General features: G+C 42.7%; 1 protein-coding gene across 1 annotated transcript in view; it reads left to right on the top strand.

Annotated features, from left to right (window-relative positions):
• LOC108668132 overlaps window positions 1–11,795 on the top strand; it is a gene marked incomplete at its 3' end in the record, with an annotated part of 18,720 nt that extends 6,925 nt beyond the window's left edge. The window contains exons 3-5 of the mRNA XM_018155288.2: window positions 748–1,332; window positions 10,915–11,092; window positions 11,696–11,795. Of these exons, the coding sequence (XP_018010777.1) occupies window positions 748–1,332; window positions 10,915–11,092; window positions 11,696–11,795 (863 nt within the window). The remainder of the gene's footprint in view (window positions 1–747; window positions 1,333–10,914; window positions 11,093–11,695) is intronic.
• Between the last annotated feature and the right edge of the window lie 2,026 nt (window positions 11,796–13,821).

The following is a 13,821-nucleotide window of genomic DNA, read 5'->3' as shown; positions in this document are numbered from 1 at the left end:
ATTATATGGTGTGCCATTATGTGGTGCGCCATTATGTGGTGTGCCATTATGTTGTGTGCCATTATATGGTGTGCCATTATGTGGTGTGCGTGGCAGTTGGTTGTGCGTGGCAGTTGGTTGTGCGTGGCAGTTGGTTGTGCGTGGCAGTTGGTTGTGCGTGTTAGTTCGTTGTGCGTGGCAGTTGGTTTTGCGTGGCAGTTGGTTGTGCGTGGCAGTTGGTTGTGCGTGGCAGTTCGTACTTTTTTACGCAGTTCGTACTTTGCGCCGCGCGTCGCGGGATCCGAAATGAACTTTCATAACCAAGCGCTATGCCGCGCTTGCGTTATCCGTTATTTTCAGAAAGAATTTATTTGGTATTAAGTTAAAATGAACCACAAAACGTGAATTTTTTGTAACAAGGACAGTTTATTTACATTATAATATTATCATTTGTACTGAATATTGTGTTATTTGTAACGGATTCTGCGGGATTCATAACAAATTAAATTATCAGAAAATTTGATCCATTACGAATATAACGCGACTCACATAGCTGATAGCTAGTCATTTATGTCGCTCAATTGATTGCCTTATTGCGCTGAAGTTTATTCTACACAAACTACTTATTTGCATTTCTCTATTGCATTAAGTAGTGAATTATCTGTCGTTGTAAATGTTTTTATTCAGTATCCTCGTAATAATATTCATGAGTTATTATGAATTGTCATAGTGACGACGTGAGCTTAACGTCCCTTTGCCCGGTCTCAGGTGAGGCTTTTGTACAGCAAAATTTCTTCGACCCTCACGACAACACCATCGCTGGGATCGATGATGGTCCCTCTGGGGGAGACTTCTACGACCCCCACCGCCCCCTGCACGGGGGACAACGCCCCAACAACAAGCGCCCCATCAGCTTCCTGCGTCCCGCCAAAGGAACGAACAGACCGGCGACGTCGAGCTTCGGGATCGATCGGCCGAACTCTGGCCCGCACGATAAGCCCATCGTCATCTTCACCGACGACGATGACCGGAAGCCCTTGACGAGGCCGACCCGTAAGCCTGACGAAGACTTCCCCTCGCTCTTCAACGAGCGCCCATTCACTTTTGAACGGCCCGACCACCACCCGCCCTCCTTCCATGCCGACACCACTCGGCCCTTCTTCCAGGACCGGCCACCGCTGCCCGGTCCCGACGACGGCCATGATTTCGTGTTCGAAGACTCGAGGCCCCAAAAATTTCCCTCCAAGAGGCCCAGTAAACCTTCCTCCACCCCCTTCAGGCCTGGGCCCGTGACCACCCCCACCCGCCAACACCCCAACCGCCCCACGCTCGACGACCTTCCCAGCGACAGGGGTAACTATTTAGTGTTACCCTCGTACTGAGGGCAACTATTTAGTGTTACCCTCGTACTGAGGGCAACTATTTAGTGTTACCCTCGTGCTGAGGGTCNGGGTAAGTATTTAATGTTACCCTCGTACTGAGGGTAAGTATTTAGTGTTACCCTTGTACTGAGGGTAACTACTTAGTGTTACCCTCGTACTGAGGGTAACTATTTAATGTTACCCTCGTACTGAGGGTAACTATTCAGTGTTACCCTTGTACTGAGGGTAACTATTTAGTGTTACCCTCGTACTGAGGGTAACTATTTAATGTTACCCTCGTACTGAGGGTAACTATTTAGTATTACCCTCGTACTGAGGGTAACTGTTTAGTATTACTCTCGTACTGAGGGTAACTATTTAGTATAACTCTCGTACTGAGGGTAACTATTTAGTATAACTCTCGTACTGAGGGTAACTATTTAGTATAACTCTCGTACTGAGGGTAACTATTTAGTATTACCCTCAAAGCGCAGAATCACGTCTAACCTAACCGGGCCTGGACAAGTTCATCATCAAGCTGCGTATTTCACAGTAAATTTATATTCTGGTAATAGTTTTTGAAATTGGCCAACTTTTTGAAAAAAACGCCTCTGAAGCATTTACGAACGAGTTTGCACAGCCCCCGCTCCACCCAAGTTTATAAATTAAATCCTTGCATTTCATACATGAGTCAGTTTTAATTAATTTCATTATTTAATAGTTCGACCGCTAATTATTTTGACTCGGCATTCAAGCATAAATTCCTGTCCATCTCTCAGATCGCACATCATGCATACTTTCGCTCACGTCTGTTCCAGAGTCTATGTATTGCGCCTGCCTCTTTTAATCAGATTAAGAACGATTACTTACGGTAAATGGGATTGTATTTTACCTAAAATATTTATAAATTATTCTACTTCAAGCAATATTTGCATGCATGCTGAATAAGGCGTCGAAGGGAAACAACATCTCGAAGGGAATGTTAGCTATTATTGAACTATGCATAGTCACTAGAGCCATGTAATCTCTGCACACATTTTTGTAATTAAAATTATCTACTTAAGACTGACGTTATAAATAAGCATTATTATATAAGAGGAAAGAATCAAGAGTTGAAGTTTCCTCCTCGAGCCGGCACAACTTACTTGCCCAGTACGACTGCTTCAGTTGGTGCCTGGGCCTCAGCAGGTCCCAGAGTTTCAGTTGGTGCCTGGGCCTCAGCAGGTCCCAGAGTTTCAGTTGGTGCCTGGGCCTCAGCAGGTCCCAGAGTTTCAGTTGGTGCCTAGGCCTCAGCAGGTCCCAGAGTGTCAGTTGGTCTCTGGGCCTCATTATGGTTCATAATAATGCACGCATAAGTCACCATAATGCACGCATAAGTCACCATAATGCACGCAAAAGTCACCATAATGCACGCATAAGTCACCATAATGCACGCATAAGTCACCATAATGCACGCATAAGTCACCACAATGCACACATAAGTCACCACANAAATAGAAGATATAATCTTGAGCGCAGTACAGACAAATGTACAGACGCTCGGCTATATCAGCTGAACGTACGAAATAGAAGATATAATCTTGAGCGCAGTACAGACAAATGTACAGACGCTCGGCTATATCAGCTGAACGTACGAAATAGAAGATATAATCTTGAGCGCAGTACAGACAAATGTACAGACGCTCGGCTATATCAGCTGAACGTACGAAATAGAAGATATAATCTTGAGCGCAGTACAGACAAATGTACAGACGCTCGGCTATATCAGCTGAACGTACGAAATAGAAGATATAATCTTGAGCGCAGTACAGACAAATGTACAGACGCTCGGCTATATCAGCTGAACGTACGAAATAGAAGATATAATCTTGAGCGCAGTACAGACAAATGTACAGACGCTCGGCTATATCAGCTGAACGTACGAAATAGAAGATATAATCTTGAGCGCAGTACAGACAAATGTACAGACGCTCGGCTATATCAGCTGAACGTACGAAATAGAAGATATAATCTTGAGCGCAGTACAGACAAATGTACAGACGCTCGGCTATATCAGCTGAACGTACGAAATAGAAGATATAATCTTGAGCGCAGTACAGACAAATGTACAGACGCTCGGCTATATCAGCTGAACGTACGAAATAGAAGATATAATCTTGAGCGCAGTACAGACAAATGTACAGACGCTCGGCTATATCAGCTGAACGTACGAAATAGAAGATATAATCTTGAGCGCAGTACAGACAAATGTACAGACGCTCGGCTATATCAGCTGAACGTACGAAATAGAAGATATAATCTTGAGCGCAGTACAGACAAATGTACAGACGCTCGGCTATATCAGCTGAACGTACGAAATAGAAGATATAATCTTGAGCGCAGTACAGACAAATGTACAGACGCTCGGCTATATCAGCTGAACGTACGAAATAGAAGATATAATCTTGAGCGCAGTACAGACAAATGTACAGACGCTCGGCTATATCAGCTGAACGTACGAAATAGAAGATATAATCTTGAGCGCAGTACAGACAAATGTACAGACGCTCGGCTATATCAGCTGAACGTACTTCCTGTCACCAGCAACGACTCTCTCTTTCTGTCGTCGCCACCGAAGCTTATTCCTCCCCGTAAACTCATTATTTCCACACCATAACCCACGTGTTATTCATCATCCGATAACTCGGTGAGCATCGCAGCCGTGCGGAGAAACGAACCTTTAATTTGGCCGCGTCACTCCAATTAAAGAGAAAGCAGAGTTAGGGAAAGCCTGTTTCTGCCTTACGTTATTTCTGCTCACTTTTGTCGCCCACGCCCTGGCAGTGCAAATAATGGCCAAAATGCATATCGAGCTATTATTTGACTATTAATTATAAAGTGTTCTCACTGTACTTTTCCTCTTTCTAGAAAATGTCTGGAGAGATGAAAATCAACGATAGAATTTATTAATGGCCAATTGGTAATAGAGAAAAACTTGCAGCTGCACTCGATCTTTTATCATATGTCAATTTCTTATCTGCACGCAATAACTTCGTGGGGCCAGTGCTGTATTTACCATGTCTGCACGCAATATCTTCGTGGGGCCAGTGCTGTATTACTGAATACCGGACAATTGTACTAACTTTGTTCTATCAATTGGTGAATCTAAGTTCCGTTGATAATTCAATGAACGTTTTGGTCATCGAAATTTTACGACGAGATATATCGTATACAATTTATTAAGGTAGCCTGGAAAAGAACACTCAAGCGGAAAAACTGCCTATAAAATAAATAGACATGTCAGCAATCNAATCACTGCTCCATATGAGTAATAGGACATGTTAGCAATCACTGGCCCTTATGAGTTATAGACATGTTAGCAATCACTGCTCCATATGAGTAATAGGACATGTCAGCAATCACTGCTCCATATGAGTAATAGGACATGTTAGCAATCACTGGCCCTTATGAGTTATAGACATGTTAGCAATCACTGGCCCATAAGAGGAAAATACATGGTAGCAATCACTGGCCCTTATGAGTTATAGACATGTCACCAATCACTGCCCCATAAGAGGATAATACATGTTAGCAATCACTGGCCCTTATGAGTTATAGACATGTCACCAATCACTGCCCCATAAGAGGATAATACATGTTAGCAATCACTGCCCCATATGAGTTATAGACATGTCAGCAATCACTGCCCCATAAGAGGATAATACATGTTAGCAATCACTGCCCCATATGAGTTATAGACATGTCACCAATCACTGCCCCATAAGAGGATAATACATGTTAGCAATCACTGCCCCATAAGAGTAATAGCCATGTTAGCAATCACGAACGGAAAAATTTATCAACATAATAAATCTAGCAGCTCCTATCGTTTATTGCATTTTCATTTTAATACACTGTTAGAAAAATGACCGTTAACGGTATTACCGGCGTTTCAGTGACCGGTCGGCACGTGAAAATAAACACCGTTTCGCCGTTTTTATTCTAATTTAACGCTAGAAGCTGGTAAAACATCTGATAAAAACGGCGAAACAGTTTATTTTCACGGGGCGACCGGCCACTAGAACGCCAGTGGGACCGTTTTTTCACCGTTTTTTTTTCTAACAGTGTAATAAAGAAGGCGGTGAGATCTAATACCGTGATAAGAGTCTTGTCGCTTTCTTAGTGTCGCGTTTTAAGCTTCATGTGGAGTCTCATCCTGGGCGTGGAGAAGTTAATTGTATTAGCAGCATGTAACGCCGCTGTTTTGTCTAACCGTAGCGCAGCGTACGTAAGTGCAAGTCGGCTGCAGGGATAGTGAATCTTGTGTAGAAGCCTTCTATTGTTGTTGAAAGTTACGCATATACTGTTATCTTGTACATATATATGCTATCTATTGTTTTTAAATGCTATGTTATACGTTGTTAAGTTTTGTGTCGTATCATTGCACTTAATGACATTCTGAGTCGCTTTGTTATGCGTACTTTTGTTATGCATCGTTCTCTTGCGTATCGTTATGATGAATATTTCAATTTTACGCGTTCATTCTCATTGCCTTTATATACGTGGGGCAGATTGTTGATCAATGTGTAGCCAGGCTACAAATTGATCATGCCGTGTTAAGTTTATCCTATTTGATGATATTAAATAAAAGTCTTATAGATTCCTTTGATTTAAAAGAAGTTTTATGAATTTACAGTGCTATCATTTGGCTTTTTGGCTTGCATTTGGCTAAGGCTGCAGTACCTGTTTAAGCCATGCCTCGCGCACCTGCATGAATAATTTGGCTTTCAACGAAAGATGACTAAGATGATACCGTGCGACAGATGTACATGCGCTACACGGCCGTGCCTTAAATGGGGCTAGAATATGCACGACCTATGCACCTATGCATCACTGAACTGCTGCAAGGAAGCACAACAAGATAAATCTATAAATGCTTGGAGTCACTACCCGAAGCTTCCGTTTTCTGCTTTTTATTTTGAAAAAATAATCCGAATGCCGTACGCCTTAACTTGCGGAATTTTCCTTCTGGGAAAAAAATTATCTGAGCGCCTTATGTCGAACGCCTGAACGCCTTACGAACGCCTTGCGGAGACTGCGATGCGCCCAAGAGAGCTATCCTCGCGTCCAGCGCATGCGCACGCTCGTCGCATTGATGCGCACACACGTCGCATTGAAGGGTGTGATTATTCCAACAATGTTCGTACTTTAACGCTTAGTTTTGTGTTTTATAACAAACCTGAGATCGTTTCGTTGAGAAACCTGTGGCACCTACTTAGACTATTACCAATTCGAGGAAATTCGTTTTTACTTTGTTTAAACCTTGGCAATATAAATAAAACGAGGCCATTCGAGCGCGCATCTACAACTCGTAATGTTACCTGAGGATGGTACTTAACTCTATAAACTTACATTGCACACCTGTGGTGGAACCATGAGGCGTTGAGAAATGAGGGTGGGAGTAAGATTTAGGTATTTTCTTGTGATTGTCAATTTTGTAGTTACGGATGGTATTCATAACTAACAAACGTTTCTTTCAACTTTCAAAACAAGATTTAATGAGAGTTGCGTCATTGGTATGAGTTTGGTTGTAATACGGCTTTCTTTTGATTGTAACTGATTTAATTAGAAAATAATTAAAATATAATCTTGAATTATATAAAAATATAATTTTTATTTTTTCAATATAATATAAATATTTTAAATATTCGAAAAATTTGAATATTTTAATATTGGTATAGTTCGTCAGAAGCTTTTCTTTTATGCAAGTTTGATTGAAGACCAGAGCATGCTTTTTTATAAATAATCTTCTTATTCGTCTTTTCAGTGACTCGAACTAAATTTCTAGCTGGAGCCGGGAGATCAAACGGCAGGTTACCAAAAGACATTTTAATAGAATGCGACGTTTCGACAATACAATTTTCATTATCAAGCAGGTGAAGGTTTTGCAACACTTGAAATTGAACATTGGAAATGACAAAAGTACAAATTAATGGTATAGTGGATACAACTTAAGATATAAGCTTAAAATAAGAAGCATGCTCTGGTCTTCAATCAAACATGCATATTTGAATATATAAATAATTTGAATATTTGAATATTTATATATTTTTTATTTAGAAAATATGATATAATTATATACAAATATCATTTTGATTATAACTGTTTTTAATCGTGCTAATTATAACTGTTGTTTAAGCACGATTAAAGGTGAAGTAAATTTACAACGATGGGGCAGTCTCGAGCAATGCCGGTCAAGCTGCAAGTTATTTCACAACTTAAAGCTATAATTTTGACATAAATAGGAGGTTTACCCGGCCTTGCCTGGGATAGATTCTAATTGCTATTTTATTATCAATTTTTCCAAAATGCCGTCATTCAGAATCTGGCTGATAATCGTACAAGCAAAATAATGCGAAGAAAAGACGTTCAAACCCATACACAGCATGGAACTCCCAATCAAGACTTGTTCCGAAATTTGAAGAAATCTTAACCTATTATTTGTTAATAAACTTTACAACTTAACAACATAAAAAGTCCATATTAACATTAAATTTAATCCTCCCTTCATTTGGCTAGGTCACAGGATTCCACTTGATATTTAGATCTCCTGGTGATAGTTAACAAGATAAGTATCGTGGATACGCGATAAAACATCTGATGTATTTACGGGGCGAACTCCGGTCATATCGTGCGTAGCGCGTCTGTTGCTGGCCACGACACCGCGACTGCCGTGCGTAGCGCGTCTTTTGCTGCATTTAAATTATTTCAACTAGACTAATGCTGAATGTTCATTATTTACTGACGAAATGGGCGAAATGTTATTCGTGAACTTGTCATGTGGATTTCATTTCGAAAATAATAATTTAAACGAGTGGGATGTCGCGAAGCTGGCTGCAGTGCTTCGTTATATTTACTTTTTCATATTTCTTTACATGTTTGCATTATATTCACTAGCAATATATTCCCGGATAGGTTAATTATCTGTTGATATGTTAAGACTCTAATAAAGTTGTTCAGATATTGCTTCACACTCCGTACCTTGTGCTCATTTCCACCTATATTGCGCAACAAAATAAGCGGCACGCTTGAAGCTTTAATTTTCTTCAAGAAAATTCCGAATAATATTTATTTTTTAAAAAGTTGATGGCGTTCATGCGAGCGTTATATCTGGTGACGTCATGTAACGTAACGTCTGTTAATGTCAACCTCACGTGACGTATGTGAGTGTGATGTAAAGTCGCATCACGCGCTACAGTTCAGCCACGCTTGTCCCTGTATCGCGCGTGTTCAGATCGTAGCTTGTCCCAATTGTACTCAATATTGTATTATTTTCTCGATGAATATCCTCTTCATTACGCCTGTTAATATCAGGCAAAAATGATCCTATTATTTTTGTACGCGATAGTGTATTTTTTTCTCGACGAATATCCTCTTTATTACACCAGTTAAGATCAGGAAAAAATGATCCTACTATTTTTGTACACGATATTGTATTATTTTCTCGATGAATATCCTCTTCATTACACCAGTTAATATCAGGAAAAAATGATCCTACTATTTTTGTACTCGATATTGTATTATTTTCTGGACGAATATTCTCTTCATTACACAACTAAACATAAGGTAAAGATGAAATTTCAAATTGTTCACCATTTGCATGGAAAAGCCTTGAAATTCTGTGGAAATTGGTTGGATGGAACTAATTAATTAAGGCATTTAAGCTTCCCATTTAGCAGCTTTTGACATTTATAAAAAGTGTGATAATTAACTGCGCATAAAAAGTGTGATAATCGTACGCATGACCACAGTGGAAGGAGCGGAAAGCGCGACGATATGCAGCACTACCTTATCTTCATCTAAATGAATATGCAATATTTACTTTCTTATGTTTAGTTTAGTGCAAAATTTCCCGAATACGAATGGCGATAAAACTAATTTGTAAAATCGTTAAGCATCAATAAAAAACGTAAATGTTTATTTTTTGGTGCATAGATTTATTCGTTCGGTGAAATACAGAGCACGCTGACCGCCCAAAGAAAGTTTCCCTCTTGGAGGCCACAAGAGGCCGCCTCGCTTACAAGATTTTATGTAAAGAGTCCCGCGATGACGAGGCAAGGTTATCCTGAGCCGCCCCACCCGCGCCTCCAGAACTGCAGCTGGCGGTCACCCCACGTGGATGTTGCCGTAGTTGCGTGGATGTTGCCGTTGTTGCGTGGATGTTGCCGTTGTTGCGTGGACGTTGCCGTTGTTGCGTGGATGTTGCCGTTGTTGCATGGATGTTGCCGTTGTTGCGTGGCCCATCCAGCGAAAACCGAAGAATTTAACAAATGATCGTTTGATTATTTTACTCGTACATTTTTCGGGACATCAATTTTTTTTCTCCCAATCTCCTTGGCGCGGTTAGCGCATACGTCAATACGCGGTGGTGTGTCGATGCGCTCAGCGATGTGTGCCATGATGTTGGCTGTTTATTACGAGGGATACTGTGTGTTCATTCATTCATTCATTCATTCATTATTATCAGCGTATTATGCCTGCACCGATGCCTGTATGAAACAATAAAGTATGAGTAGTATGCCTGTATAACAGAATAATGTCCATGTATTTATGCCTGTAACCAATGCCTGTATGACAGAATAATATCTGTGCATTATGCCTGTACCAATGCCTGCATGAAAGGGTAATATCTGTGTATTTATGCCTGTACCAGCAATGCCTGTATGACAGAATAATATCTGTGTATTATGCCTGTGCACCTGTAGTCAGAGGTTCAACATCGACATTTATTCCTCCCAGGCGGACTTTGCAGTGAGTTTGTATGTGGCCGACTACTGGCCAACCATCGGCCGCCTAAAACCCGCCTATTCTTATCACCAAGAGGATTAGAGGGTAGATGTGGGCTGACCCAAAGCGATGAAAAGGATCCGAGGGTAAAAGGGTAGATGTGAGCTGAACCAAGGCAATGAAAAGGATCCGAGGGTAAAAGGGTAGATGTGAGCTGAACCAAGGCAATGAAAAGGATCCGAGGGTAGATGTAGGCTGACTCAATGGAGAGCATATAGGCCGATCTTTCTGCTGCTACACGGCAAGACTGTTACAAAGACTGACCGAACATTGCCATGCAGTCCTAGTAGATGACACTCCGCTGAGCAATAAACATTATTCATTTTGCTGCAGTATACATGACACGGAATTTACACTACATTCTCATAGTAACAATCTTCAGGATCTCCCCTAGTGTTCTCTAAGTCCATAACCTGAAACTAATAAAACTAAACTAAACTAACATAAAACTAAGATACTCCTGTCCCCCACATCCACCGACACAGCCTGTGTATGACAACCCCTTTTCATTCCGACTCATGCCTCCATGCCTCCTCATTTCCCTTCATGCCCCCCTAAAGCCCCCGCACACCTCTCTCATGCTCCTGGCCTCCATGCCCCTTTACACCCCCTCATGCCCCTCGCCTCCATGCCCCTCGCCTCCATGCCCCCTCGCGCCCCCCTCTCATGTCCCCCCCCCTACTCCTTCATGCCCTCAAGCTCTTCACGCCCTCCTTAACTCCCCCTCTCACGCCCCGCTCACCCGCAGAGTGCGGCGAGGTGTACGCGCGCACTAAGCGCATCGTGGGCGGCGCTGAGACGGCGTTCGGCGAGCAGCCGTGGCACGCGGCCATCATCAAGGAGAGCTTCTTGTCCAAGCGCATAGCCTGCGGCGGCGCCCTCATCAGCAAGCGCTGGGTCGTCACCGCCGCCCACTGCGTCCACAGGTGGGTCACGGCCGGCAAGTGTGTCCACAGGTGGGTCACGGCCGGCAAGTGTGTCCACAGGTGGGTCACTACCGGCAAGTGTGTCCACAGGTGGGTCACGACCGGCAAGTGTGTCCACAGGTGGGTCACGGCCGGCAGGTGTGTCCACAGGTGGGTCATGGCTGGCAAGTGTGTCCACAGTTGGGTCACGGCCGGCAGGTGTGTCCACAGGTGGGTCACGGCCGGCAGGTGTATCCACAGGTGGGTCATGGCCGGCAGGTGTGTCCACAGGTGGGTACGACCGGCAAGTGTGTCCACAAGTGGGCCAGGTATTCTCTACGTGCATAAGTCTTCAGTCGCAACAACCGCCGGGCTGAGCGGATAGTCTTGGGGTCAACGAGTACGAAGTGTCGGTTAGACGGTGTCCTCTTGACCTTACCTTCAACTTGTCTCGTGAGTGTAGTTAGTAGGAGTAGTAATAGTTAGTAGGACTATCTATCAGTAAAGTCCTACATAATAGTTAGTTGGACTATCTTTACTCTTTCTACACCAAATATGTTCTATAGTTATTAGTAGTAGGAAGTTAGTAGTATTACGCCTCTGTCACAACGCCCCTGTCACCAGCACCCCCATCGAGGGCATGAAGGTGCGGCTCGGCGAGTGGAACGTCCGCCAACAGAACGAGCGCCTCCCGCACGACGACTACGACGTCGAACGCAAAGAGGTGAGGGGGGAGGGTGGGGAGGAGGGAGGGGAAGTGGGGGCTCCCGCACGACGATGGGAAGGGGGGGCTCTCGCACGACGATTAAGACGTCGAACGCAAGGAGATAAAGGGTGGTCTAAGGAGAGAGGAGGAGTTAGGGGCTCCCGCACGGCGACTTCGCCGAATGGTTTACCCGGCGTTCTAGTGGCCCGTCGACCCATGAAAATAAACCGGTCTGTGTTTTTTTAAGTGGCGCGGGTTTCTTAACATGGCATAGCATAGTGATGTCGACGCTGAAGTGTAGGCCTGATGTGGTCTGTCGCCGATTCTTGAACTGTACGTGCCTTGTTCACAGAAGATCTACAATCGTGTCATTTCACCGGATCTCATGACTGACGATAGTTTAAAATAGCTACTAGACTTCCACCGGGTGCGATATGGTGTTAGGCATTTCAAGTCTGAACATATATTTTTCCATAGCTTTATCTAGTCTGTTCTTGAACGCGTTCATACTTGGAGCGCCAACGATGTCATCGGGGAGGCTGTTCCACATGTCGGTGATTAGAAGCGGAAAGAAATTTTGTCGCGTGGAGAAGTTGCAGCGCAGTTTTTTTTAGCTTAGAGCCGTTGCCCCTTGTGTTGGTTCTCGTTTCAAATTCTAGTAATCCTTCTGTGTAAAACAATAAGTAAACTTGTTAACTTCAATGAGGTCACCACGCAGACGTCGAAAACAGAGGCTTGGAAGCTTCATAATCTTTGCATGTCTTTGAACGCTTTCTATTAAATTTGTGTCCCTTTCAAGTCTCGGTGACCACACAGCGTTTCCAAACTCTAGGTTCGGGTTCATCGCGGCTGCTTCCAAGAACTCGTAGGAAAGTCAGATCATTCCAAGAAGTTTGTTGGATTTATTAGCTTGCGTTTCAACATGCTTAGAAAATTTCAGCTCCTTGCCGACATAAACTCCGAGATCTTTTTCCACACTAGACTTTTCAATCATTACTCTCTCGTTGCAACCATGTCTTCTCATACTGCAATCTTGCTGTTCATTGTTCTTCTCGAGGTGAAGTACTTTAAACTTGTCATCATTAAACCGCAGCTGCCACGTATCAGCCCAATTAACTAAGCTGTCAAGATCATCTTGCAATTGCGCTTTATTTGACGCATTCTTCACTGAATTATAAACTTTTGTGTCGTCGGCATACATGGAGCACACGCTGGACACTGCTTCTGGCAGATCGTTTATAAAAGCAACGAACAAAATAGGCCCAAGAACGCTTCCTTGTGGCACGCCGCTGCGCACTGATGCCCAGTCTGACACGGTTCCGTTAACACTGACACGTTGTCGTCTACCTACTAGAAAATCTCTGATCCATTGGAGTACGTTTCCCTCAATTCCCAAAGACTGCACTTTACGTAACAGCCGCTCATGCGGAACACTGTCAAATGCCTTGGCAAAATCGAGGTACAATGCATCCACTGGTTCCCTTTCGTCCAGCAGGCGAGTCCACTCGTTCAACGTAGATAATAAGTTAGTAGTGCAGGATCTACCGGCAATAAAACCATGTTGACAATCTGATATGAGATGGTGAGCAGTCAAGTGATCGATGATCCTACAGTGCCGGAAATGGCTATACGACCACCTAGTTTTCTGCAAATATTTTTTCTTGCACAGAAAAATATGAGATTCTAATTACACGAGGTTAAAATACGTTTAAAAACGGTTCCAACGCAATGCGAAAAAAATAATTTTCTCAAAATATATGAGAAGAAATTATGAAAATTAGAAAACCTAGGTGGAAATGGTTATAAGACCAGGATAAGTTTTCCTCCATTTTGGTATCTTTGATTACGATGGCCTACTTTTGTTTGATTATAGAATTTCGTCCTACTTCTACTTTATTATTATTATTATTTACTTTATTTACTATTATTAGTAAATACTTTATTATTACTACTTTATTTATTATTATTAATTTTTTTGACACCTGTATTGAACTATCAATCGTATGGAAATCTCGATAGAGTTTTTAATTAAACATTTTTAAAC

The sequence above is a fragment of the Hyalella azteca genome, unplaced genomic scaffold (genome assembly GCF_000764305.2).
Source record: "Hyalella azteca isolate HAZT.00-mixed unplaced genomic scaffold, Hazt_2.0.2 contig8017, whole genome shotgun sequence".
NCBI classification, from domain to species: Eukaryota; Metazoa; Arthropoda; class Malacostraca; order Amphipoda; family Hyalellidae; genus Hyalella; species Hyalella azteca.
Note: the sequence above shows the minus strand (reverse complement) of the source record. Positions and strands in the feature narration are given on the sequence as shown.